This window comes from Schistocerca serialis, chromosome 6 (assembly GCF_023864345.2).
Source record: "Schistocerca serialis cubense isolate TAMUIC-IGC-003099 chromosome 6, iqSchSeri2.2, whole genome shotgun sequence".
Lineage (NCBI taxonomy): Eukaryota > Metazoa > Arthropoda > Insecta > Orthoptera > Acrididae > Schistocerca > Schistocerca serialis.
The window spans coordinates 546,620,832-546,647,336 of NC_064643.1; the positions used below are offsets into that span (position 1 = coordinate 546,620,832).

The window sequence follows — 26,505 nt, forward strand, 5'->3', positions numbered from 1 at the left end:
CAAGTGGATCAGTGTGTTCCCTTAAAATATCTTCAGTAGTGCAATGCGGTGTTATCATAACTATGAGTGGAAAACAGATGAAGATGTCGAGAAAGTGATGTCGAGAAAGTTCTACTCACTTGTCAGAAAAAAATAGGTATTGACACTTTCACAAAAAGCAATCTTTCGTGCTGCTAAAATGGTAGGGAAGTCAGAAAGAACAGCAGTTGTTAAAGAATTTAAGATAATGGAAAAAATAGAAGAAAAAGATTAATCTCCTGAAAAACAAAGGCTTTCTAGAAAAGTGGTTTCTCTAAATACTTTTTATATAGCACTCATTCAAAGAAAATTTTTGGAGTGTGGTAAGCAGAAGAAGGAAGTCCCAGTGGGAAAGGTACCTATATTTTCGGAAACGGAGATAAATTTTCAGGGGGGAAGAGAAACATTTCAGAAAATTTTGAAAGAATTGGGATTTAACTTTCAAAAAATGTAAAAATAGAGAACCATAGTAAGAGAACGTGCTGACATCGTTGCAAAGCGTGCGGAGTACATGAGAGCAATCAGAAACAAGGAAATGGGGGCCACAAAAAATAATTTTTTATTCGAAATCTTACTCTCAAGATTAGATTGACGATATGAATGGGAACAATTATCACAAATTGTTAGAAGAGAAACTGATTCCTAACATCCCAGCAAGTAGTATTGTTATTCTTGATAACGCACCGTATCATACAGCTCAGACAATAAAGCCTCCACTATAGCATCACGCATAAGGGACGTAACTGAATGGCTCTTTCAGATCAAAATCTATTTTGAATCGAACTTAACAAGGAATCAGCTTTTACAAATTGTGCGTCATAATAAGCCAAAGATTGTTTTTGAACGAGATGCTGTTTTAATGCTTAAGGGATGTACTGCTCTCAAGCTTCCATCGCACCACTGTGATCCGAATAGAACTAATGTGAAATATAATGAAACAAAAAATTCTACAAAAAACGTTTCTTGCTTTAGTTTAACTCTCGTAAATCAAACAAGATTACACAACATGACTGACTAAAAGTTTCCGAACATGTAAAAAGGAATTGAAAACGAGTATTGGCGCACTGATGGGTTAATGGCAGAAGCAATAGAGAATGTAGATGACAATGTTATTCTGGAGAATGAAGACGAATATTCGGTACATGATGTCGACAATGGTAGGGAAACTGACAAGGTAAACGAACGTGGAACAGATTCCTGTGAAACAGATACAGCAGATGGGGAACTTCGCGTTTACCCCTCATGTGGTGTATTACGTACTTCAAACTCTTAATCACAGAGATTGCTGCTGTTTTCATTACATAACTGTTTCTGTTCCGTCCGTCGTTCGTGTCCGTATCCCCGGTTACGCTCTCACTCCCAGGTGAATAATATTACGGTCAACTAATATTTTCAGTGCAATACAGATACAAAGGTAATTTGGGACAAGAAACCAAAGAAAATGCAAGAGCTCAATCACGAGACCGTGGGACCGTTGTACCAAAATACTCAGAAGATATCGCTGAATAACCTTTGAAGGTTTGTCGATGGAAATTTGCTCCATCCTGCATATTATCCATCTTTTGTAACCGAATGTTTGTTTTCAACCAAACATGTTTCAACCCAACACATTTTGTTCGGAGGCATGTAGAGTTTCGTGGCAGCACATTTAGGTTATTTTACTGTTTGCAGCTATGGGACTATGATTCATCACTGGGTACTTAGACGTTTCCTGTTCTTTCATGTGGCCATTGGCTCTTGCGTGGACACTGGATGAAAACAATAGGACAGTTACACAGGAACCAATGGGCAAACGAAAAGGGTAGGAAACATGACAGTAAGTGATAAAACACAGTGTTAGAATCGCGGATAGTAAACTGGTCTAAAAGACCTGCAACAAAACGCTACTTGTCTCATAACAAATGTGTATAGTTAAACGATTATTGTTTATTTTATAGACAAAAGCAGTTGTTGGTAGGTAGTTGAATAGATATTCGATAGAGTACAAAATAAAGATTTAGCTGAAAAAGGGGAATAATATTTATTCGTAGCTAAATGAGAAACAGAGGAAGAATGACAGCAAATATTAATAATATACACTGACAGAAAAAAATCGCAACACCAAGAAAGAGTTGTGTGAATTAAACGAAAGTTGGTTAGCATGTTTCTACATCCGAAAGATGACGTCTATTGAAATTTGGCGCCAGTAGAATACCAGTGATGACAGTAGTGATACTATGAGGATGAAAATCACATGGCCTTTAAATACGCTCCGGTCGTGAGCGTTAGTTAGCTTTGAGATTATACGTGGTGAGTTGATGTTAGTGAAGACTGTCTTTAAGACAACGATGACACCATTATGACCATCTCACTAAGTTTGAACGAGGTCGAGTAGTAGGGCTACGAGAAGCTACATGTTTCTTCACTGATACCGCAGAAAAACTTCGCAGGACTGTAGCCACTGTCCGTGATTGCTGGCAGCAGCGGTCACTGGAATTGTACGTAGGCTGTTTGCTATGTAAGTAGCCTGTTTAGGTTTTTATGTTGGTAACGCCACGTAGCGCCCTGTATGAAAATCACTGACTGTGCTGTGTGCAGTCTGTGGCTGGTTTGCATTGTTGGAATATTTTCTATTGTAGTGTTGGGCAGTTGGATGTGAACAGCACGTAGCGTTTCGCAGTTGGAGGTGAGCCGCCAGCAGTGGTGGACGTGGGGAGAGTGATGGCAGAATTTTGAGAGCGGACGATCTGGACGTGTGTCCATCAGAAAGAGTAAATTTGTAATACTGGATATCATGAACATTTGAATATTATTAAGGTAAATACAATGTTTGTTCTCTATCAAAATCTTTCATTTGCTAGCTATGCCTATCAGTAGTTAGTGCCTTCAGTAGTTAGAATCTTTGATTTAGCTGGCAGTATTGGCGCTTACTGTATTGCAATAGTTCGAGCAACGAAGATTTTTGTGAGGTAAGTGATTCATGAAAGGTAAAGGTTATTGTTAGTCAAGGCCATTCTTTTGTAGGGATTATTGAAAGTCAGATTGCCTTGCGCAAAAAATATTGTGTGTCAGTTTAGTGTTGATCAGAGCAAGTAAAGAGAGAAATGTCTGAGTACGTCAGTTCTGCTCAGCTGTTTGAAAATCAAATAACGTAACAGGTTTACCAGCACAGTCATTTAAAATTTTCTAAAGGGGACGTTTCATATGTTGACCCTTAGCCGAGGATACCTCACTGGAATCTTCTGATTTTTTCTTGTAGTTTGTGTAATTAGTGTAGCTATTGTTTATTGCTAGTGCGTAGTTATGTAGATTTGCACCAAGTATTTCGCAGCTGTGCTTGCAATTAATTAGATATCATTTTCAGTGCTATTTTAGTGTGTTTTCTTATTTTACTCTTCAAATTTAGCTTTTCTGTGTTACCGTGTGAAATATTGTGACAATTACGGCGTGTGAAAAACGTAATACTAGGCTCCAAAGTAAACTGAGAAATGACAGTGAAGACGAGAGTTGTGCGTTAGCGCCGCTGAGTAATTTGGTAAATGTGCATAGGGAAATGGGCCAGGTATAGACAGTGAAACAATTAGTGAACAGGGAAGTATTATCGATCGATCGGTCGGCAACAGCTCGCCTCAGGAATCCGAAATGACAGGACACAATCTTGCAAATACTGTAGATTCAGGTTTTGCGTCCTCACCGTTTTCTCAAATAAGTCAAGACACATTTTCTGCTTTTCAAAATGCGAATATTGCCGGTTCAAATGCACTGCCGAATAGCACTGAGGAACATGTTTCAGACACCAGTGCATTGTTGTTACAATTAATCCAACTAATGGGACAAAAGCTTCAAAACGACACGAGAGACAAACACAGCAACAGTTAGACACAATGGAACAAAATGAGAGACAAACACAGAAACAAATGGAACGAAATCAGAAACAAATTAAATAAACACTTCAACAAACACGTGAAGATTCAACTGCTGAAGGAACTAGCTACTGATAGGCATAGTTAGCAAATGAAAGATTTTGATAGAGAACAAACAATGTATTTACCTTAATAACATTCAAAATTCATCATCATATATATATATATATATATATATATATATATATATATATATATATATATCAGTTCATGATATACAGTATTACAATATTACAAATTTATTCTCTCTGATGGACACAAGTCCAGATCGTCCGCTCTCAAAATTCTGCCATCTCTCACCCCACATCCACCACTGCTGGCGGCTCACTTCCAAGTGCGCAACGCTATGCGCTGTTCACATCCAACTGCCCAACACTACAATAGAAAATTTTCCAACAATGCAAACCAGCCACAGACTGCACACAGCACAGTCAGTGATTTTCATACAGAGCGCTACGTGACGTTACCAACATAAAAACCTAAACAGGCTCTTACATAGCAAACAGCCTCCTTACAGAATGTACTCTCGCAGGAAGACCGGTGGGCCACGTGGCACTACAGAGAGGAAAGACCGTCATCTTCGGCAAATAGCTTTGGTGCATCGTATTGCATCTGCAGCAGCAAATGGAGGAGCAGTTGTCACCACAGTGACGCAATGAATTGTTACAAATTGGTTACTTCTAGGACAGCTGCGAGCCAGAGGGCTGTAGCGTCATTCCACTGACCTAAACCACCATCATTTGCGACTTCCGTGCTTCAAGTGAGAGCTCATTGGAGGGTGGAGTGGAGATCTGTCGTATTTTCTGATTAAAGGTGTTTCTGTCTCGGTGTCGCTGATGGCCGTGTGTTGGTTACAAGAGGACGGGTTGAGGGGCTGCAGCCAACCAGTCTGCGTGCTGACACACTGGATCAACACCTGGAGTTACGGTCTAGGGTGCGATTTCGTATGACAACGAGAACACACTCGTCGTTATCCTACGCACATCGATTGCAAATTTATGCGTCAGTCTGGTGATTCGACCTGTTTTGCTGCCATTCGTGAACAGTAGCCCAGGGGGTGTTTCCCAATGGGATAACGCTCGCCCCCATGTAACCCAACATTCTCTACAGAGTATGGTCATGTTACCTTGACCTGCTCAGTCACCAGATCTCTGTCTCCAATTAAGCACGTATGCGACGTCATCGGACAACTCGACCATCATCCACAACCAACATTAACTGTCCATATATTGACCGACCAAATGCGACAGGCATAGATCTCCACCCCATAAACTGTCATCTGGCACCAGTATAACACAATGTAAGCACGTCTGTAAGCTTACGTTCAACGTTTTTGCCGCTACACTGGTTATTAATGTAGTAGCACTGCAAATTAGCAATGGCTTTTCTCGCGGTTACATTAACCTGTGATCTTGCGATGTTAATCGCGTAAGTATGTTACCTATACAAATGTGTTCCCAAAATCTCATTACTCTACGATACCTCTTTCTTGATGTGTTTGTTTTCCGTCAGCATATGTTAACCACAGTAACGTTAATGTGAATGAAATACATGTGGTAGACCTAGCACGTTCGTTTTGGTTTGTGGAAATTCAGACAGAACACCATAATTTAGTCACGTGCATGTAGTGAGATAACTGTACGATGTAAACATTACCTATCAGGATAGATTTAGATATAAGATCGATTTTATGATAAAATTATTATTTAATTGAAATGATGATAATAAAATTGACTGCAATTTAAAAGCGGTGTGGAAGTTGTAAAGTGTGATAGCACCAATGAAGAGGGTTTAGAAAATCTCTTCAAATATCTAGCAGTGCTAATCAATAGAATAATATTTGGATGCGTTGGCTTCATTTGACATATTTGTGGTACGTTTATACGTTTACCACTTTTGTGACTAAAAGAGAATCAATAAATGCAAAGCAGACTATAAGATCTCAAAATTACCAAAGTGGAGGGCGAGAACACTGTCCTAGTAGGCTTAATGTAATTACTAAAAGTAAGTTGATGCTGTTTTTTTCTAAATTTTACATTGGTTGGTTGCAGCAAGTGATAATGGCTCGTCCCCAGCCTTGCGGTCTTGTATTTTATTGTACTATATGTTAACCGGGGACCTAGAAACGACGGATTGCTCCGTCCACGCCGCAGCCGCAGTGATCCACAACCCCACGACGACTACCGCACTCCACTGCACCCCTCCGCCGCCCCACACCGAACCCACGGTTACTGTGCGGTTCGGCCCCCAGTGGACCACCAGGCAACGTCTCACATCAGACGAGTGTAACTCCTATGTTTGCATGGTACAGTAATGGTGGTGTACGCGTACGTGGAGTGATGTACCCGTGGTCTATGGGCAGTCGGCTCTCAGCCGTGCTAGCGTGCGGAGCTGCTCCGCGCGCCGTCCGACGCTCCGTTCTCGGCGGTGTTTACTTCCGCGTCGCGGTGTTTGTGTCTATCGAGTCCAGTACTAAAGTACACCATGGCGCACTCGTACCGCCGTGCAACGATCAAAGTAACGTTTCAGGCCGAACATCCACGACCCAGAGCTTTCGAAGTCGAACAGTTCCTACGTGAGGATCTACGTTTGAACCCCCAGGACGTAATCGGCATACATTTTTCCATCACTGGAAGTGTTGTCTACATCAAGATGTCGACGGAGGAAATTTGCAATGACATAATTCACCGTCATGCCACCGGACTGAAATTTAAACACTCTGATGGACATACGGGAGCTGTGACGGTCGCCCATGCTGGATCCGGTCTCCGGACATTGCGGGTGTTTGAGCTCCCTTTCGAGGTGCCTCAGGCTGTGGTCATTGCCGCTTTCCAACCATATGGCACCGTCTTGGGTCACGTCGCGGAGAAGTGGCAAACATTTACGACCTACCCCGTATTAAATGGCGTCCGGCAAATAAAAATTGAGCTGACGAAACATGTCCCATCGTACCTGCTGATTGGCGGTGTGAGGGCCATCGTCATGTATGATGGACAGCCACGAACGTGCGCAGGATGTGGCCAGGAGGGACATGTACGTTCCGAATGCTTACACCGCCGTTTAATACAGACGCCGTTACGTGAAGAGACCCAGGCTTCGACGGTCACGTCCTTACCAATCACCTACGCCAAGGTTGCACAGGACACCGTCGTACCAGTCTCAATTGCGCCAGCAGCATCGTCAACGCCACCCGCCGCAGCACAATTCGCCGAGGACACAAGCACGGCGTCGCCTCCAGTGCTCGCTTCAGGACCGTCCGGTTTGCAGACCGAAACCGATGTTCCTGTTGGAACCATGGACGTCGACCTCGGTGTCGTGCCGACGTCTGCCTTTGTCCAGACGGGTTCGGCGTCAGACGACGGGCGACCACATTCTGATTCAGAAGGTCACATCAGAAAACAGTGGTCGCCTCGCAAACACAGGAAACGACGACGAACGCCTTCCGATGACGCCCTTTCTCAGAGGGCCCCACGAAATGTCGACCTGTTGTCTGACGGTGATCTCCCACATTGCGTCCAGTCACGCGATGTGGCAGCAACAGGCACCCCTCCTGTGACGCCTACTCTCCCAGCAGGGACGTGTCCTCGCCGTTGTCAACGAATGATGACGGCGGTCCCCCTGCCACTCATGTTGCGGAATCCACAACACCCGTTCCGGAAGTACGTGACCGTCACATGTCCACGTCGTCAGCTTCCTGGGCCGATGACGTTGAAGAAGAAGTGGAACAGACTGCCAGCGTATCTGCACAGGAGTCCATCTCGGCGACACTGGGGCTGGCGCCCCGCCAGTAATTATCACCACGGCGGGACCACCGGCGGGTCTCCACCTGCCGGCTACATCTACCGCACGTTCTGCAAATACTGAGGGTGGCCGTACACAGCAATATCGTATCTCCACGATGAATCTTGCCACCATTCGTGCCCCCCATAAACTGGCCATGTTCAGAGACACTATTTACTCTGCGGATGTGGATATATCACTCTTACAAGAGGTGTTTGTGGCTGACTTCCTAGTTCCCACCGGATACAACGCCCATGTTTCTCCCGCATCCGATACCGGTAGCGGCGTCGCCATCCTGCTATGCGACGGACTCCCTGCAGAGGACGTCATCTACCTCCCCACTGCGCGAGGTATGGTCCTCACACTGTTCGGCGTGCGTATTATTAATATCTACGCTCCGTCCGGCACTGGTCGCCGTCATGACCGACAAACTTTTTTTGCCGAAAGCGTCACACCCCTCTTCACCGGCCCGCAGGACGATTTGGTACTCGGTGGGGATTTTAACTCGACACAAGAGCCCGCGGACCAACTCCCGCGACATTCCCCTTGTGCATCTCTCTCAGTGGTCATCGACCGTCTCCGACTTGTTGACACATGGAAGAAGCTCCACGGAATTCAACCGGGCTATACATTCTACACCTCTCACTCGTCAAGCCGCATAGATCGCATCTACGTTACCCGCTCCCTTGCTGATGGCACACGTCATACGGAAGTCTGGCCCTTGGCCTTTTCAGACCATGATGCGTACCTCTGTGACGTCACTCTCGCCCGACAGCAAGTGTGGCATAGTCGTGGTCTGTGGAAACTCAATGTCGCTCACCTGGCCTCCTCAGATTGTCGCCGTATGGTCGAAGAAGCGTGGGCACGCTGCCACCATCGTCGAGAAGCCTATGGCTCCACCTTATCATGGTGGCTCTCCTGTGCAAAGCCGACTCTCAGGAAGACTCTGATGAGTTATGGGAAGGAATTAAAGGCGTGGGAAACTAATACCCTGCACTTCTACTACACCATTCGACGTGACTGTACGACGATGCCTTTCTCGCCAGCCCGGCAGTCGATGGTCCATCGCACGAAGGCGCAGATCTCCTTGATCATGCGGCGTAACTTGGAAGGCACTGTAGTCCGTTCTCGAGCTTCTAATCGAATCCCTCAAGAACGTCCGTCGATGTACCACCTCCTTCAGGAAAGACAACGACGACGACGAGTTCTGATCCAAGTCCTCACTGATGTGGAAGGGCGCCGGCACGACACCCAACAAAGTATCGGTCGTGTTCTCCATGCTCATTTTGCCGAGCTCTACGCGGCCGTACCGCATTCTGCAGCACAGGTCGCAGAAGTCGCTCAGCTTACTACGATCACTCTCCCGGAGGGTGCAGTGCATGACCTCCAAGACGACGTAACCACAGATGAAGTGGTAGACGCTATCAAGGCGGGCTCCGATAACAGATCTCCTGGACCTGACGGTATACCCATCGAATTTTATAAAAGTATTCACTATTTGTTGGCTTCCACGTGGACGGCAATCGCACAAGAGCTGATGTCACCGATGACAGTGGTCCCGAGCGCCTTTCTAGAAGGAATTATTATCCCCGTACATAAACCGCGCGGGTTATCGAGGGTCCAGGACTATCGACCATTTACTTTGCTCAACAGCGACATGAAAATATTCACACGGCTACTGGCATCGCGACTCAAGAAGATCGCACGTTACGTCACATCCTGCGACCAGACTTCCCTAGGAGGCGACAACAACATCCGTACGGCCCTTTGCCGTTACAGAGACATGATAGCATTAGCGCATCATCAGCGTCTCCCTGGCGCCTTGGCTTCACTGGACTTTATCCAGGCTTTCGACCGTGTTGACCACTTCTATTTACGGACAGTTCTTCAGCATATGGGTTTTCCTGTCGGTATTGTCACAGTGGTTATGCGCCTGTTGAGTAGTGCAACCTCTAAAATCTTGTACAATGGTCGTCTTACACCGTCCCTGGTCATCGCACGATCTGTACGACAAGGATGCCCTCTTTCCACGATTTTGTATGCTTTCGCCTTGGAACCCCTGCTCCAGGGCATGCGCCAACGTTTGGAAGGCATGGCTGTGCAAGGCCACCGTTTTTGTTGTACAGCCTACGCAGACGACATAGTACTATATCTGCGCAGTGAAGATGAAGTACGAGCAGCACTGACATGGGTGGCGACTTACGGAGAAGCGTCGGGGAGCTGCCTCAACGTGTCCAAATCCAAGGTCCTACTCATTGGTGAGGGCTTGCCGGAGAGATGCGCTGCCCCCCTTAGTGTCGCCGCCACCATGCGGTGTCTTGGACTTGATTTCACAGCAGACCTGCACCGCTCAGCGACTATCAATGGTAGACGCTTGCTCCAGACGATCAGAGCAAATCTTGCAGATCACCGGCTACGAGCTCTCGACGTTATCCAACGCGCGCAATACGTGAACATGTATCATGCTTCCCGTATACCACACGTGGCTCAAGTACTACCAGTCCCAAATCTCCTGGCGCGACGACTGTTGATGGCTTTCGGCTCCTTCGTCAGCTCGGGGATGTTATTCAAGGTGCAGTATGAATCCCTTGCACTGCCACGAGATCGTGGCGGGGTGGGACTCATCCACGTGCCGACTCGTGTCAAGGCACTATGCGTCAGCTCCCAACTAAAACTTTGGCATCGTTGCCCGCAGAGCCTTACTAGCCTCCTGCTTCACAACTTTGCACCGGCCTCCTTGTCCGCCCCAGTACTGGTATCGACCATTCCAACCCCCTTTTATTACATCCAGATTTTTCCTGGAGTTCAGTTATATCTACCGGTCCTTACCACTTACACGTTTGTACCTCACGACAACAGTCTCCGAATTGTTACAACAGTGCCGCCCGTCCAACCCCATCGAACGTAAGTATCCACAGTACGTGTGGCGACACATATGGAAGGCGATCCATGCGCGTTTTGTCGAATCAGACGTTCAATCAGCATGGTACATCACCGTGAATGGCAAACAAGTTAACCGAGATCGTCTGCACCGCATCTATCTTGCCGATTCGTCCCTCTGCACACACTGTGGAGTGGATGACACGGATGTCCACCGGTTCCACTGTGGCACAGCGCTGGACGTCTGGACACTTGCGCGGCGAATTTTGGCGTTTCTTACTCGCCAGACACCGGCTCAGATCGACGTCCACATGCTTTTGTACCCCGATAAGACTTTCTACCCCTCCGCCAAAACTAACTCTGTGAATTGGATCTGTGGCCACACGATCCGCTATCTTCTTACTTCTGGCGACAAGTCTACGCTAGGATATTGGACTTATCTCAACGAACGACACTGCGTCCTGATACGCAACCCACGCTATAAACAGTATTTTTCCAATATCTTACGGAGCACTTTCGGTGACCCACCTAGTAGCTGGAACGTCCAAGCCCTGAGAAGCTGAAAACTGTGTAAACCGAACCGAACTGAATAGATCTGCTACCCAGAACCCACGTCTACGCCAAGAGAAGACACGTTTGGACGAGCTGGCATGCTGTAGGCGGATACACTTCAGGAGCTCCTGTAAGAACTGGACTTTAACTACAAGTCGCACGACGACTTAGCAAGCTTTTCCTTATTTATTCCTCATAATTTGTTCTTAAAGGAAAAAGAAATTTGATTTTGATTTTGAGAAACTTTTTTTTGTTCCAAAAGATTGTTTCTTCGCCAACGAGACGAAGGAGACTCATTTTTGTTTACTGGACGGAGAAACCAGTAGAATTGTAGTCTTTGTTTTCTTTTGGAAAAAGAAAAAAAAATAAATAAATAAATAATAAAAAAAATAAAAATAAAAAAACGCGCTGCTTCCCGAGCGGGAAGGTGTGCCGGTCCCCGGCACGAATCCGCCCGGCGGATTAGGATCGAAGTCCGGTGTGCCGGCCAGCATGTAATAAAAAAAAAGAAAAAAAAGGGGGGTAGCGTCTTTGATTTATAATCAAAACCTCTTCGGTCCCGGGTTCGATCCCCGCCACTGCCTAAATTTTGATAAATAATCAGCATTGGCGGTGAAGACTTCCGGCATAAGAAGTCAGCCTCATTCTGCCAACGGCCTTGTCAAAGGGGGTGGAGGAGTGGATAGAGGTTCAGGGCACTCTCTTGTCCTAGGGGCTGGAAATTGCCCCTAAAGGCGGAAGAATCAGCAATGATCAACGACATGAGGATGCAGAAGGCAATGGAAACCACTGCATTAAAGACACGTAACGTGTATCCACAGGACATGTGGCCTGTAATTGAAGAAATGTCATGATGATCTCTCCATTGGCAAGAGATTCCGGAATAGTCCCCCATTCGGATCTCCGGGAGGGGACTGCCAAGGGGGAGGTTACCATGAGAAAAAGATTGAAAAATCAACGAAAGGATAACGTTCTACGAGTCGGAGCGTGGAATGTCAGAAGCTTGAACGTGGTAGGGAAACTAGAAAATCTGAAAAGGGAAATGCAAAGGCTCAATCTAGATACAGTATGGGTCAGTGAAGTGAAGTGGAAGGAAGACCAGCATTTCTGGTCAGATGAATATCGGGTAATATCAACAGCAGCAGAAAATTGTATAACAGGTGTAGGATTCGTTATGAATAGGAAGCTAGGGCAGAGGGTGTGTTACTGTGAACAGTTCAGTGACCGGGTTATTCTAATCAGAATCGACAGCAGACCAACACCGACAACGATAGTTCAGGTATACATGCCGACGTCGCAAGCTGAAGATGAACAGATAGAGAAAGTGTATGAGGATATTGAAAGGGTAATGCAGTATGTAAAGGGGGACGAAAATCTAATAGTCATGGGCGACTGGAATGCAGTTGCAGGGGAAGGAGTAGAAGAAAAGGTTACGGGAGAGTATGGGCTTGGGACAAGGAATGAAAGAGGAGATAGACTAATTGAGTTCTGTAACAAGTTTCAGCTAGTAATAGCGAATACCCTGTTCAAGAATCACAAGAGGAGGAGGTATACTAGGAAAAGGCCGGGTGATACGGGAAGATTTCAATTAGATTACATCATGGTCAGACAGAGATTCCGAAATCAGATACTGGATTGTAAGGCGTACCCAGGAGCAGATATAGACTCAGATCACAATATAGTAGTGATGAAGAGTAGGCTGAAGTTCAAGACATTAGTCAGGAAGAATCAATACGCAAAGAAGTGGGATACGGAAGTACTAAGGAATGACGAGATACGTTTGAAGTTCTCTAACGCTATAGATACAGCAATAAGGGATAGCGCAGTAGGCAGTACAGTTGAAGAGGAATGGACATCTCTAAAAAGGGCCATCACAGAAGTTGGGAAGGAAAACATAGGTACAAAGAAGGTAGCTGCGAAGAAACCATGGGTAACAGAAGAAATACTTCAGTTGATTGATGAAAGGAGGAAGTACAAACATGTTCCGGGAAAATCAAGAATACAGAAATACAAGTCGCTGAGGAATGAAATAAATAGGAAGCGCAGGGAAGCTAAGACGAAATGGCTGCAGGAAAAATGTGAAGACATCGAAAAAGATATGATTGTCGGAAGGACAGACTCAGCATACAGGAAAGTCAAAACAACCTTTGGTGACATTAAAAGCAATGGTGGTAACATTACGAGTGCAACGGGAATTCCACTGTTAAATGCAGAGGAGAGAGCAGATAGGTGGAAAGAATACATCGAGAGCCTCTATCAGGGTGAAGATTTGTCTGATGTGATAGAAGAAGAAACATTAGTCGATTTAGAAGAGATAGGGGATCCAGTATTAGAATCGGAATCTAAAAGAGCTTTGGAGGACTTACGGTCAAATAAGGCAGAAGGGATAGATAACATTCCATCAGAATTTCTAAAATCATTGGGGGAAGTGGCAACAAAACGACTATTCACGTTGGTGTGTAGAATATATGAGTCTGGCGACATACCATTTGACTTTCGGAAAAGCATCATCCACATATTTCCGAAGACGGCAAGAGCTGACAAGTGCGAGAATTATCGCACAATCAGCTTAACAGCTCATGCATCGAAGCTGCTTACAAGAATAATATGCAGAAGAATGGAAAAGAAAATTGAGAATGTGCTAGGTGACGATCAGTTTGGCTTTAGGAAAAGTAAAGGGACGAGAGAGGCAATTCTGACGTTACGGCTAATAATGCATGCAAGGCTAAAGAAAAATCAAGTCACGTTCATAGGATTTGTCGACCTGGAAAAAGCGTTCGACTGTATAAAATGTTGCAAGCTGTTCGAGATTCTGAAAAAAGTAGGGGTAAGCTATAGGGAGAGACAGGTCATATACAATATGTACAACAACCAAGAGGGAATAATAAGAGTGGACGATCAAGAACGAAGGGCTCGTATTAAGAAGGGTGTAAGACAAGGCTGTAGCCTTTCGCCCCTACTCTTCAATCTGTACATCGAGGAAGCAATGATGCAAATAAAAGAAAGGTTCAGGAGTGGAATTAAAATACAAGGTGAAAGGATATCAATGATACGATTCACTGATGACATGGCTATCCTGAGTGAAAGTGAAGAAGAATTAAATGATCTGCTGAATGGAATGAACAGTCTAATGATTACACAGTATGGTTTGAGAGTAAATCGGAGAAAGACGAAGGGAATGAGAAGTAGCAGAAATGAGAACAGCGAGAAACTTAACATCAGGATTGATGGTCACGAAGTCAATGAAGTTAAGGAATTCTGCTACCTAGGCAGTAAAATAACCAATGACGGACAGAGCAAGGAGGACATCAAAAGCGGACTCGCTTTGGCAAAAAAGGCATTTCTGGCCAAGAGAAGTCTACTAACATCAAATACCGGCCTTAATTAGAGGAAGAAATTTCTGAGAATGTACGTCTGGAGTACAGCGTTGTATGGTAGTGAAACATGGACTGTGGGAAAACCGGAACAGAAGAGAATCGAAGATTTTGAGATGTGGTGCTTTAGACGAATGTTGAAAATTAGGTGAACTGATAAGGTAAGGAATGAGGAGGTTCTACGCAGAATCTGAGAGGAAAGGAATACGTGGAAAACACTGATACGGAGAAGGGACAGGATGGTAGGACATCTGCTAAGACATGAGGGAATGACTTCCTTGGTACTAGAAGGAGCTGTAGAGGGCAAAAACTGTAGAGGAAGACAGAGATTGGAATACGTCAAGCAAATAATTGAGGACGCAGGTTGCAAGTGCCACTCTGAGATGAAGAGGTTAGCGCAGGAAAGGAATTCGTGGCGGGCCGCATCAAACCAGTCAGTAGACTGATGACAAAAAAAAAAAAAAGAATACGCGTATGTGGAGAACTTGTTTGTGCATCAATCGCCGACATAGTGTAACTGAGGCGGAATAATGGCAACCAGCCTGCATTCGCCAAGGCAGTTGGAAATCCAGCTAAAAACCATCGACAGACTGGCTGGTTCAGCGGACTTCGACACAAATCCGCCAGGCGGATTCGTACCGGGGACCAGGCGCTCCTTAGCGCCCAGAAAGTCGTGCGTTAGAACGCACGTCCAACTGTGCGGGCTTGCGGTCTTACTTCTGTCCTTTTGTAATCTTACGACCCAATTACATGAGAACGTTAGAAACATCTGGCCGTAGGTCGCCGAGTGGCTGGCAGCAGCATGCACTAGGCACTACAACTGATGAGCTCCTGCACAGAGTTAGAATAGCGTGTAACGACGTGATGCAAGTTTAATTCGACTCGATCCCTAGCCTGATTAGAATTGATGCTCTTAGCAGAGATAGTAGCCCTATGTACTTGTCGTGTACATAGTTCCGCGCAGTCAGCGCGTACACAACGTTCCCACTAGAGCGCCCCCTGCTAAGCACAACAGCGCAGGCGCAGCGCTCGTCCGTCTCCACACTACGAGATGGCGCTGCCTTAGAGACGGACCAAATTCTGCTTCCGCCGATCTGCGTATTAATATGTAACGCAGCCAATGAAATTGCTGCTAACGTAGAACCTTTTCTCCTCACGGATCACACTCGCGCAGTGATACATGCATGCACAAGGTATTATAACGAGTGTACAGACCTCCTAGTAGTCAGTCTGTATTTGTCTGCAACAGTCTGTACCAGTCTGCATTTGTCTGTACCAGTCTATAGTCACGTTTCAGTCTGCGCCTAGTAAGATTACCATATTCCTATACATAGCCATGAAGATAAATGTATAGACACTTTGTCAAGTATCAGAGACATGTGAGAATAAGATTAACGTACCAAGACCAAAGGGACTTCAGATTGTCAATTGTAAATAGCATCCAGAATCAAGTTAAGTAATGTTTATGCTTGTTATTATTTTAATAAATGTGTGTGAAAATAATCAAGTTCTGTTTAATGTTGGTCACCGTCAATCTGCTACTCTAAGCGTGCAGGTGACATTTCTATCGTCTGACCCAACGGCAGAAGATAAACACGCCATGATAAGACCACGGGACATATTGCTGACACTCACCTACTTCGTTAGAGTGACAAGTCAAATAATCTGATGGTGTGTGCACCGAAGGTCTTACAGTACGCACACCACAGTACTAATGTTCGCACCTTCGCACCTTCGCATCTTCCCAAAATCACATACAAATTTAATCATGTATTATTCCTCCTATGCTGTGTACACATAACGAGTAAAGCATCGTTACCTGAAATGCTCCATGGTGCCGCAGTTTTAATGGCGGGAGTGTGTATTTGGGAAACACGTGTGAATCGTTACTTTTCAGGCACAGCGTTACCTTGCCCTTCGGTTCTTAGATGAAGTGTGCATTACTTTTAGCTGCGAAACTTGCCTCAGTAAGTCCGCCAGCAGTGGGGAGATGAAGTTCAGCCTGAAGCCGAAGCTGGACTTCAGATCGGGCGCGAACACCCTGCGGCCCCAGCCGCGGAAGACAGCGTCCGGATTGCGCTGGCAGTCCGACTCAAGGCCGAAGCCCACCGAGACGATGACGTCAGTGCTGTAGCGCGCCACCATCTCACGAATCTCGACAGAGCTTCCACGACTTGCGAACTCCGTCGCCACTTCTGCCAGCTCTCGGCCGCATTGCTGGATCGTCTGCCGGGCAGAGACCGCTTTTAATCTATGCAAAATGAAAATTTTATAATGTGGATGGCTATGCGGCTTGTATGGGTTTTATTGACAGGATAATCAAATACGCTTTATGTGACGCGCATGTTAATGCTGTGTTACAAACAGTGAAGGAGAAAGCATCTAACAATGGCTTAGGCCCAACTTGGGTTATGGGATTATACACCAAAAAACAAAAGAAACGCCGGCCGAAGTGGCCGAGCGGTTCTAGGCGCTACAGTCTGGGACCGCGCGACCGCTACGGTCGCAGGTTCGAATCCTGCCTCGGGCATGGATGTGTGTGATGTCCTTAGGTTAGCTAGGTTTAAGTGGTTCTAAGATCTAGGGGACTGATGACCTCAGCAGTTAAGTCCCATAGTGCTCAGAGCCATTTGAACCATCTGAACAAAAGGAACAAGCTAGGAATAAAAATCACTCATATTAGCAAAGAACCAACTGAAAAAAGATAGGTTTGTACTTTTACCATACTGGCGTCACATTTCTGATAGTTATATTGTTTCGGAAAGCTAGGCTACAAATTGGATTCCGTATCAAAAACACGGTAGAAAATTACCTCGTCTGTTCCTGAGTAGCCATTATTTCTTCTTAGAAATTTCATTTCTATACTTTGTATTTGGCATACTTTTATTTTTTTGTGTGTATCAAGCATTCACTCCCATGAAGAATTACTAGAAGAACCGTAATTTTACGAAATTTTACCCCCAATTCTACTCTAGCTTTATTTTTAACCGTTTCATACTAGAATGTTTTCTGGAGTTAGGAAAGTTTTTCTCTATGCTCTGAAGCTCTTAGGTGATTTTTCAATGATTTTAGATGCAAGATTTGTGCGTGTGTATATACCTGTGTTCAAAATATACTTTGAAACCTTTGTTTCTTTTTATGGACTACAATAATTGTTTTTGAAATATTCACTGTTGTAATAAATAAAGTGACCGTTCAATAAATATCACGAAAAAGTAACAATGATAATACTAAATTATGTAGTGAAATATAACTTATCAACTAATTCCGTGTTTTCTGGCGACCACAAGCTGCAGCCTACTCCTACATTCTGTTGTCGATATTTTTATAATATGCCCAAGATTAAACATACCAAAATGTGTACATGAGGTTTCCACTGAGGAAAAATGCACTGAAGCGCCAAAGAAACTGGTATAGGCATGCGTATTCAAATACAGACATATGTGAACAGGCAGAATACGGCGCTGCGGTCGGCAACGTCTCCGTGATACAACAAGTATATGGTGCAGTTGTCAGATCGGTTACTGCTGCTACAGTGACAGATTATCAACATTTAAGTGAGTTTGAACGTGGCCCACGAGCGATGGGACACAGCATCTACAAGGTAGAGATGAAGTGGGGATTTTCCCGTACGACCACTTCACGAGTGTACCGTGAATATCAGGAATCCGGTAAAACATCAAATCACCGACATCGCTATGGCCGGAGAAAGATCCTGCAAGAACGGGACCAACGACGACTGAAGATAATCGTTGAACGTGACCAGAGTGCTAACCTTCCGCAATTTTCTGATGATTTCAATGCTGGGCCATTAACAAGTGTCAGCGTGCGAACCATTCGACGAAACATTAGTCCTCAGTCGAGTCCACCCTATGTCGTGTAGCGGCACTTTTGCTTGCTCGCGGGAGCCCTACGCGGTATAAGGCAGGTGTACCAGTTTCTTTGGCTCATCAGTGTATTTCTGCTGCGGCTAATACATAGTAATATTAATGTATACAAATGTAGCCAGAGGGTCTGAAAGGGATAAATACAATATGTATGGTGCTACATATATTTCCATTCTAGCCAATTGTGCATCTTGATCTGTACTACTGCTTAGGTCAATCTGGTATCCCAAATAAGTGAAGGATTGCACTGGTTCTAAAATCACGTCATCCACAATTATTCTGAACTGGACTGGATCCTTACCCCAGAAACCCATCACATTAGTCTTTGTTTTAGAGTTTTCGATGTTGAAACTCGTGTAACAGGAAGAAGCGCCAGACGTAATGAAACAGCATGCAAAGGTTTTCTGTAGTGCCTAAGGAAAGAAAAACGGAAAATAGTAACAAACCTGAAACTGAGAACAACGAACACACATCCACAAACATTCCTTGACACGAATCACAGAGACAGGTGTGAGTTCAATGTCATTCTTTTCCGTTTGATTTATATATTTTTATATTCGAGGCAAGAGTTTGAACTTCTCTTCTCGGTTTCTTTGCTGCTTATCTTGCCTATTCTAAAGAAGTTAGCGTTGTTGGTTTGTATTTCCCGAATTAAGAGTTTAATGAATGTCGTAGAATTGACGAGCTTTTGTTATTGCGTCCATTTTCCAAGGATTTCTCCAGCGTTGTGCCTCCATCGGTTACGGGTTCGTCGTCGCATTTCTTTACTGCGTATTCAGAATAGCTATTTCATTGAATTTCAATTATTCGTTGTTTTCACTAACGCCTGCTGTCATCTCCACACTCTCCTCCACTTCCATAAGAGCATTCTGGTGTTGCTCATCATGTGTGTTATCAGTGGTGTCGATACCATTCTCGCCCATGATTTACTTTTGATGGCAGCTTTACCGCTCTCCATTCCGTTTTCTTGCACTCCAGCAATAGTTTCCGTAATTTCTTCATTCACACTCCACGCACACTTCCAGTCCCCGTTGCAATCCTACAGGGGCCAGTCTGCACTAACGGAATGGTTTCATATGTCATTACTCTTGATGGATTATTTCCAGCAAGCAATTGTACAAGGCATCTTTGGTCACAACTTTCCCTCAGATGTTCAGGTGAATTAAATATGGAGTATGGGCCAGGTTAATTTACATACACACCATAAGGCCTATGACTATCTGGAAACATAAGAACGTATATACTTTTGTAATTCTACTTTGCTTACTTGATTTCCATTGAACTTGCCTTTGTCACAAAGTTTTCAGACCACACACATTACCCTAAACTGTCACGTATAAGCTAAGCACCTCACTGTTCTTTTAGAGCGGCAGTTCGATCGGTAAGTTAATACTCTCACAGATCACACACAGTCCGAGACCTGTGTTCTTTGTTACCAATGTGCTAACAGAAACATCATTAAGTTTAAATTTAACGCCACCATTAGTGTTACTGACTATTCAGCCACAAACGTAGTTAGTTCAGATACTCCGCCCAACGTCCTGAATGAGAGAAATCAACTCGAATCACAAATAGTTCTGTGACATCTTCAGTGATCTATAGGATACACAGCGTAGCTTTTACTCTCTTCCTTGTATCAGTGTCTTACTTCCCTTCTACTGGTTACCTTTCAAGGTGTTGTCCTGATAACCCACATTCTTCCCTTTGCACTTCGTCTTCCTTTTTTGTATTTTCTATAACTGGCGTGTCCACTCCCATAAGAGATAATGGTCCTTTTTATAGTGCTATCTTATGATTTAACCAGTGACCTTATGCCATGGGTACTACCACTGCGTCATTTACAAATAAAATGTAATGTACTGACTATTTTAATGGGCTATTTCCCTATGCTAGAAATATGATTCGGATTGTTGTTATTCTGACTGATTACAAAATTTGAAGAGCACTTACGGTCAATATTCTCACAAAATATGTGTTATTTTTATGTAATTAAAGCTTAAAAAACATTCAGTATCAAGATCTGGTCATGTAACTGAAAACGCTCTGTTATTGGCTTATGCTCTGGTGACGTCACAGACAAGGAGTAAGACGAAGTTATACAAGTGTTATAGGAGCGTTAGCCGCAGTTACGAGCCTTTTACGTACTTTCTCTGCAAACAGGTTACCCGTTTAGTGATGGAAAATGCAATAAAAACTCTTAAGTAACAATAGAAAGGAATATTGTGGACGGTGATGGAGGAAGGCTTGCGAAAGTTGATGCGTTTATCCCTCCACCTAGAGCGGCGATATCTGCAACGACGAACATTCTTTCCCCTATTCCCTACAACATCTCTCGCTCTAAACCTAGAAACTAGAACTTTTGCAAATGAGTCCGTATATTATAACTACATTGTCGACTATCAGTCATGAGCGACGACCGAAGAGCACACCAAAATTATTCTTTGAAAAACTTGGTGCACATTTCGTCTATAGTAGATAAAGGCACTGAATAGCTGGCATTCGATGACACAACGGATAGCGCATCCGACTGCAAAACAAGACGTCACATGTCCGACTCCTGGGAGGGCCGTACATTTTTAAAAGTTTCGCACGAAATATGAAAACCACGCTAGCATGAACTTATTGTAGCAGCTGTTTCTATTGTTGCATGTTCTATACATAGCGTCAAATTAGTCTTAGTCTGAGAAATGGACAATAGAGGACAAATGCATTTACTTTGCGAACAAACAATTCACTTTTCTGGAAGCGTTGCTAGTAGTGAAAATATCACCATACACCTGTAGCACAACGAGGTGTACGACGATGAGGTCGTACGGAGAGATACGAAGCGTGTACAACATGCAGGAGACACAAACGTAAGGACTGTGACGTTTGTGAGTGCAAACTAACGTTGGCGTCTGAAGCGGACTTATTTCATCTTTGTTAACATGCTGAAACTGCAGAAGCTTCAACAATAAGCATACGAAAGTGAAAACATTTTTTCTAATAAAGTAAAAAATGTGTGGTCATATTAACCAGAAAATATCTTTCTGAACATGATGTGTGTCAACAGCGATTGCAAATGAAAGCGCATGTAAACAGGATGGAAAACACAATAATATTCTGTTTTGATGGATGTGGTAAAATTTTGTAATTGTGATTTGGTTTTCATACGAGACGACTGTCGAGTTGTTTTACAAACAAATTAAAATGTGCTATCGGGTTAGATTCAAATCAGCAATCTCAGGTAGTTATCTTGTAATCTCCAACGGTTCACCGCTGTAACGGCTGAGCTACCAAAGGATTACGGTGTTTACGGTGAAACAACAATTTTCACTAGGAGTTTAATGTCGTTCGGTGACGCAGTCGTTCGTTGTAACTTCGGGAGAGCATATCTTGGCGGTAAATTAATGTTAACTCCACAGTGCAACACATTTTTAATTAAATTAATTGACTTGTGCGTCGACGTGGTGGCAATTTGCTGGTACAGTGCAACCACATTTTACACTTTTCGTGTCATTTTGTACTACACTTCTCATATATACGCCATATTTACCTTTGTTGCTAGTTATTTCTATAGTATCTCTTTATCACTTTCTGTACATCATATGTAATTCACACTGTAGCACTGCGTAGCACCACGCTCGTCGCATCAGCGGTGGCTGGTGCTGGAAACTTAGATTCTTCTATGGCAGTTGCTAATCTTACATCAGTGTGCTTCTGATCATAACGACTGCAACATGTAACTTTCATGTCCATGTGCAACATGATGTTCCATGGCACGTGATTTCTAACGATTTGTAATGTTTTTCATTGTCCAATTATGTTGGTTTTGTAATCCATTTTTATTTTACATACACATCAAAAAAAGTTTACATCACCTCGGTTCCGAGAGTTTTGGAACCTGTACGTAAAATTGGAATAGAGATCAACATAAACATTATTTCCGCCCTTTTTATTGCTCATGAAAACAACACACTGCATGTTGTACCACCATACAGCGAGACCCACAGACGTGGTGATCCAGATTGCTGTACACACCGGTACATTTAATACTCAGTAGCACGTCCTCTTGCAGTGATGCATGCGTGTATTCGTCGTGGAACACTATCCACAAGTTCATCAAGGCAGTGTTGGTCCAAATTGTCCCACTCCTCAACGGCGATTCGGCGTAGATCCCCCAGAGCGGTTGGTGGGTCATGTCGTCCTTAAAGAGCCCTTTTCAGTCAATCCCGGGCATGTCTGATAGGGTTCATGTATGAAGAACATGCTGGCCACTCTAGCCGAGCGATGTCGTTATCCTGAAGGAAGTAATTCACAAGATGTGCACCATGGGGGTGCCAATGCCTCGCCAATATGGTTGCAGTATCGGTCGGAGGATGGCATTCCATGACCACCAGCGGCGTACATCGGTCCCACTTAATGCCATCCCAAAACAGTAGGGAACCGCCTCTTTGCTGCACTCGCTGGACAGTGTGTCTAAGGTGTTCAGCCTGACCGGATTACCTCCAGAGACGATTGTCTGGTTGAAGGTATATGCGACACCCATCGGTGAAGAGAAAGCGATGCCAATCCTGAGCGGTCCATTCGGCATGTTGTTGGTCCCATCTGTACTGAGCTGCATGGTGTCGTGGTTCTAAATAAGGACCTCGCCACGGACGTCGGGGGTGAAGTTGCGCATCATGCAGCCAATTGCACACAGTTTGAGTTGTAACACGACGTCCTGTGGCTGCACGAAAAGCATTATAAAACATGGGGGCTTTGCTGTCAGGGTTTCTCCGAGCTACACTCCTGGAAATGGAAAAAAGAACACATTGACACCGGTGTGTCAGACCCATCATACTTGCTCCGGACTCTGCGAGAGGGCTGTACAAGCAATGATCACACGCACGGCACAGCGGACACACCAGGAACCGCGGTGTTGGCCGTCGAATGGCGCTAGCTGCGCAGCATTTGTGCACCGCCGCCGTCAGTGTCAGCCAGTTTGCCGTGGCATACGGAGCTCCATCGCAATCTTTAACACTGGTAGCATGCCGCGACAGCGTGGACGTGAACCGTATGTGCAGTTGACGGACTTTGAGCGAGGGCGTATAGTGGACATGCGGGAGGCCGGGTGGACGTAGCGCCGAATTGCTCAACACGTGGGGCGTGAGGTCTCCACAGTACATCGATGTTGTCGCCAGTGGTCGGCGGAAGGTGCACGTGCCCGTCGACCTGGGACCGGACCGCAGCGATGCACGGATGCACGCCAAGACCGTAGGATCCTACGCAGTGCCGTAGGGGACCGCACCGCCACTTCCCAGCAAATTAGGGACACTGTTGCTCCTGGGGTATCGGCGAGGACCATTCGCAACCGTCTCCATGAAGCTGGGCTACGGTCCCGCACACCGTTAGGCCGTCTTCCGCTCACGCCCCAACATCGTGCAGCCCGCCTCCAGTGGTGTCGCGACAGGCGTGAATGGAGGGACGAATGGAGACGTGTCGTCTTCAGCGATGAGAGTCGCTTCTGCCTTGGTGCCAATGATGGTCGTATGCGTGTTTGGCGCCGTGCAGGTGAGCGCCACAATCAGGACTGCATACGACCGAGGCACACAGGGCCAACACCCGGCATCATGGTGTGGGGAGCGATCTCCTACACTGGCCGTACACCACTGGTGATCGTCGAGGGGACACTGAATAGTGCACGGTACATCCAAACCGTCATCGAACCCATCGTTCTACCATTCCTAGACCGGCAAGGGAACTTGCTGTTCCAACAGGACAATGCACGTCCGCATGTATCCTGTGCCACCCAACGTGCTCTAGAAGGTGTACGTCAACTACCCTGGCCAGCAAGATCTCCGGATCTGTCCCCCATTGAGTATGTTTGGGACTGGATGAAGCGTCGTCTCACGCGGTCTACACGTCCAGCACGAACGCTGGTCCAACTGAGGCGCCAGGTGGAAATGGCATGGCAAGCCGTTCCACAGGACTACATCCAGCATCTCTACGATCGTCTCCATGGGAGAATAGCAGCCTGCATTGCTGCGAAAGGTGGATATACACTGTACTAGTGCCGACATTGTGCATGCTCTGTTGCCTGTGTCTATGTGCCTGTGGTTCTGTCAGTGTGATCATGTGATGTATCTGACCCCAGAAATGTGTCAATAAAGTTTCCCCTTCCTGGGACAATGAATTCACGGTGTTCTTATTTCAATTTCCAGGAGTGTATAATCCGTTGGTAGCAGTCGTCCACTGCACTAGTAGCCCTTGGGTGGCCTGAGCAAGGCGTCTCATCACAGTTCCTGTCTCTCTCTGTATCTCCTCCATGTCCGAACAACATCGCTTTGGTTCACTCCGAGACACCTGAACACTTTCCTTGTTGAGAGCCTTTCCTGGAAAAAAGTATCATCTCGGACGCGATCGAACCGCGGTATTGACCGTCTATGAATGGTTGAACTATGGACAACACGAGCCGTGTACCTCCTTCTTGGTAGAGAGACTGCATCTGATCGGCTGTCGGACCCCCTAGGTCTAATAGGCGCTGGTTATTTACATTTTTGACCGGGTTTAGTGGCATCTCTGATACAATATCCAGAGTCAACGTCTGTCTTCAGGAGTTCGGGGAACCGGGGTGATGTAAAACGTTTTTTGATGTGTGTATATACTTACGTATTTTTATTTTATTTTTGACAGACGTCTGATGATGTCCATTGCCGAAATTCCCAATATTGGAGTAATTCAGCATTTTGCAGACAACACATATTTATACATTTACCAAATCCACAATTTACAGCGATGTTAATTTCAATACAACTTGACGATTCCCATTCCCGAACAGCGAAGAATACAGGCTTTTCGGAGTTCCTTATAAAATTAAATATTAAAACTTTAGGTTGCCAAAGATTTTTGTCTGACTACTGACGCCAATAATAACAACAGCTACTACTATCACAACAATAATAATAAAATAGAGGTCGGAAAATGGAAATAGCTGATCAATTAACGAAGGATATTGACGATAAAAAAAATCACTCTCAGTAAAAACAAGAAACGAACTCTAAGCGCTGTCATTATACCAGAGTGCTCTTTGCAGCGGTATGTTTGTTCCTTAACAAAAGGGGAAAACTGAAGAGATGAAAAGAAGGAAAGGAAGGTACAACAAGCACAGCGGATGGACAGCCCTCTGTAAGGTTCAAACGCGGATTGTTATCTGTTTTACCTGGAGGTAAAAAAATAAGGGAGGTGGCACTACAAACTTATACGCTGCATGTTGTTTTGAAGTCAGGGTGGGTAGGGCCTGCCGCCATCTTAAATAACCCAAAACATTAGCAGACTACTGCTTACGATTGCTTCTTCTTCATTATTTCTGTCGTTTTCGCAGCAATTGTTTTAAATACTAAAAATTATAGAGCCAGCATGATTAACATTGTGTCAGGAAGGCGATTTCCAACGTTTTTCTATTCTTGCATGAGTTTTTGCTGCAGTAACACTACACAGTCAGAGTGGCGTCACGGGGAAGCGTCACCGCGGTGAACAATGTGGTGTGACTGTGATGAATCTAATATTTTTGGTCAGTTAAGATGGTGGACATCGGTTTCCAATTTATGACATAGTGCCTACTCCGCTCTTTTTACGTCCTTTGTTTTCTACTGAAAGGTTATCTGTGATTCATGTTTGTATTCGTTGACATATTATTCACTGTGTTTACTGTACTAAAGTTGTTGTTAATGATGATGATGATGATGGTTTGTATGGCGAAGAACTACGCGGTCATCAGCGCCTGTACAAAGTCCTAATTTTCACACTGTCCTATTTGTACACAATCCGATCTAGCCACTGTCACGAATGAGGATGATAAAATGATGAGGACAGCACAAACACCCAGTGCCAGGGCCGGGAATCGAACCCAGGATCCAGTAATCCAGAGGCAGCAACGCTAGCCACCATTTTTGTTTCTTTAAATAGAAGACGACTTCGCTACCTGGAATCAATTGCAGCGTAGTGACGACTTCAAGTTTTCTCGAAGAATTGGATTCGATTGAGTCGAGAATCATGTCCGAATTGTCCTGTAACTCGCTTTCCAGATTAAGTTTACTATTTAAGCTTCTCTTAACTTAAGCACGCCACTCTCCCGATGGTGTACACTTGAAG

General features: G+C 44.9%; 1 protein-coding gene across 1 annotated transcript in view; it reads right to left on the minus strand.

Annotated features, from left to right (window-relative positions):
* The window catches only part of LOC126484431 (cytochrome P450 6k1-like), a 132,182-nt gene that overhangs the window by 41,272 nt on the left and 64,405 nt on the right, over positions 1-26,505 (minus strand). Inside the window, exon 4 of the mRNA XM_050107946.1 lies at positions 16,470-16,732. Within this exon, the coding sequence (XP_049963903.1) occupies positions 16,470-16,732 (263 nt within the window). The remainder of the gene's footprint in view (positions 1-16,469; positions 16,733-26,505) is intronic.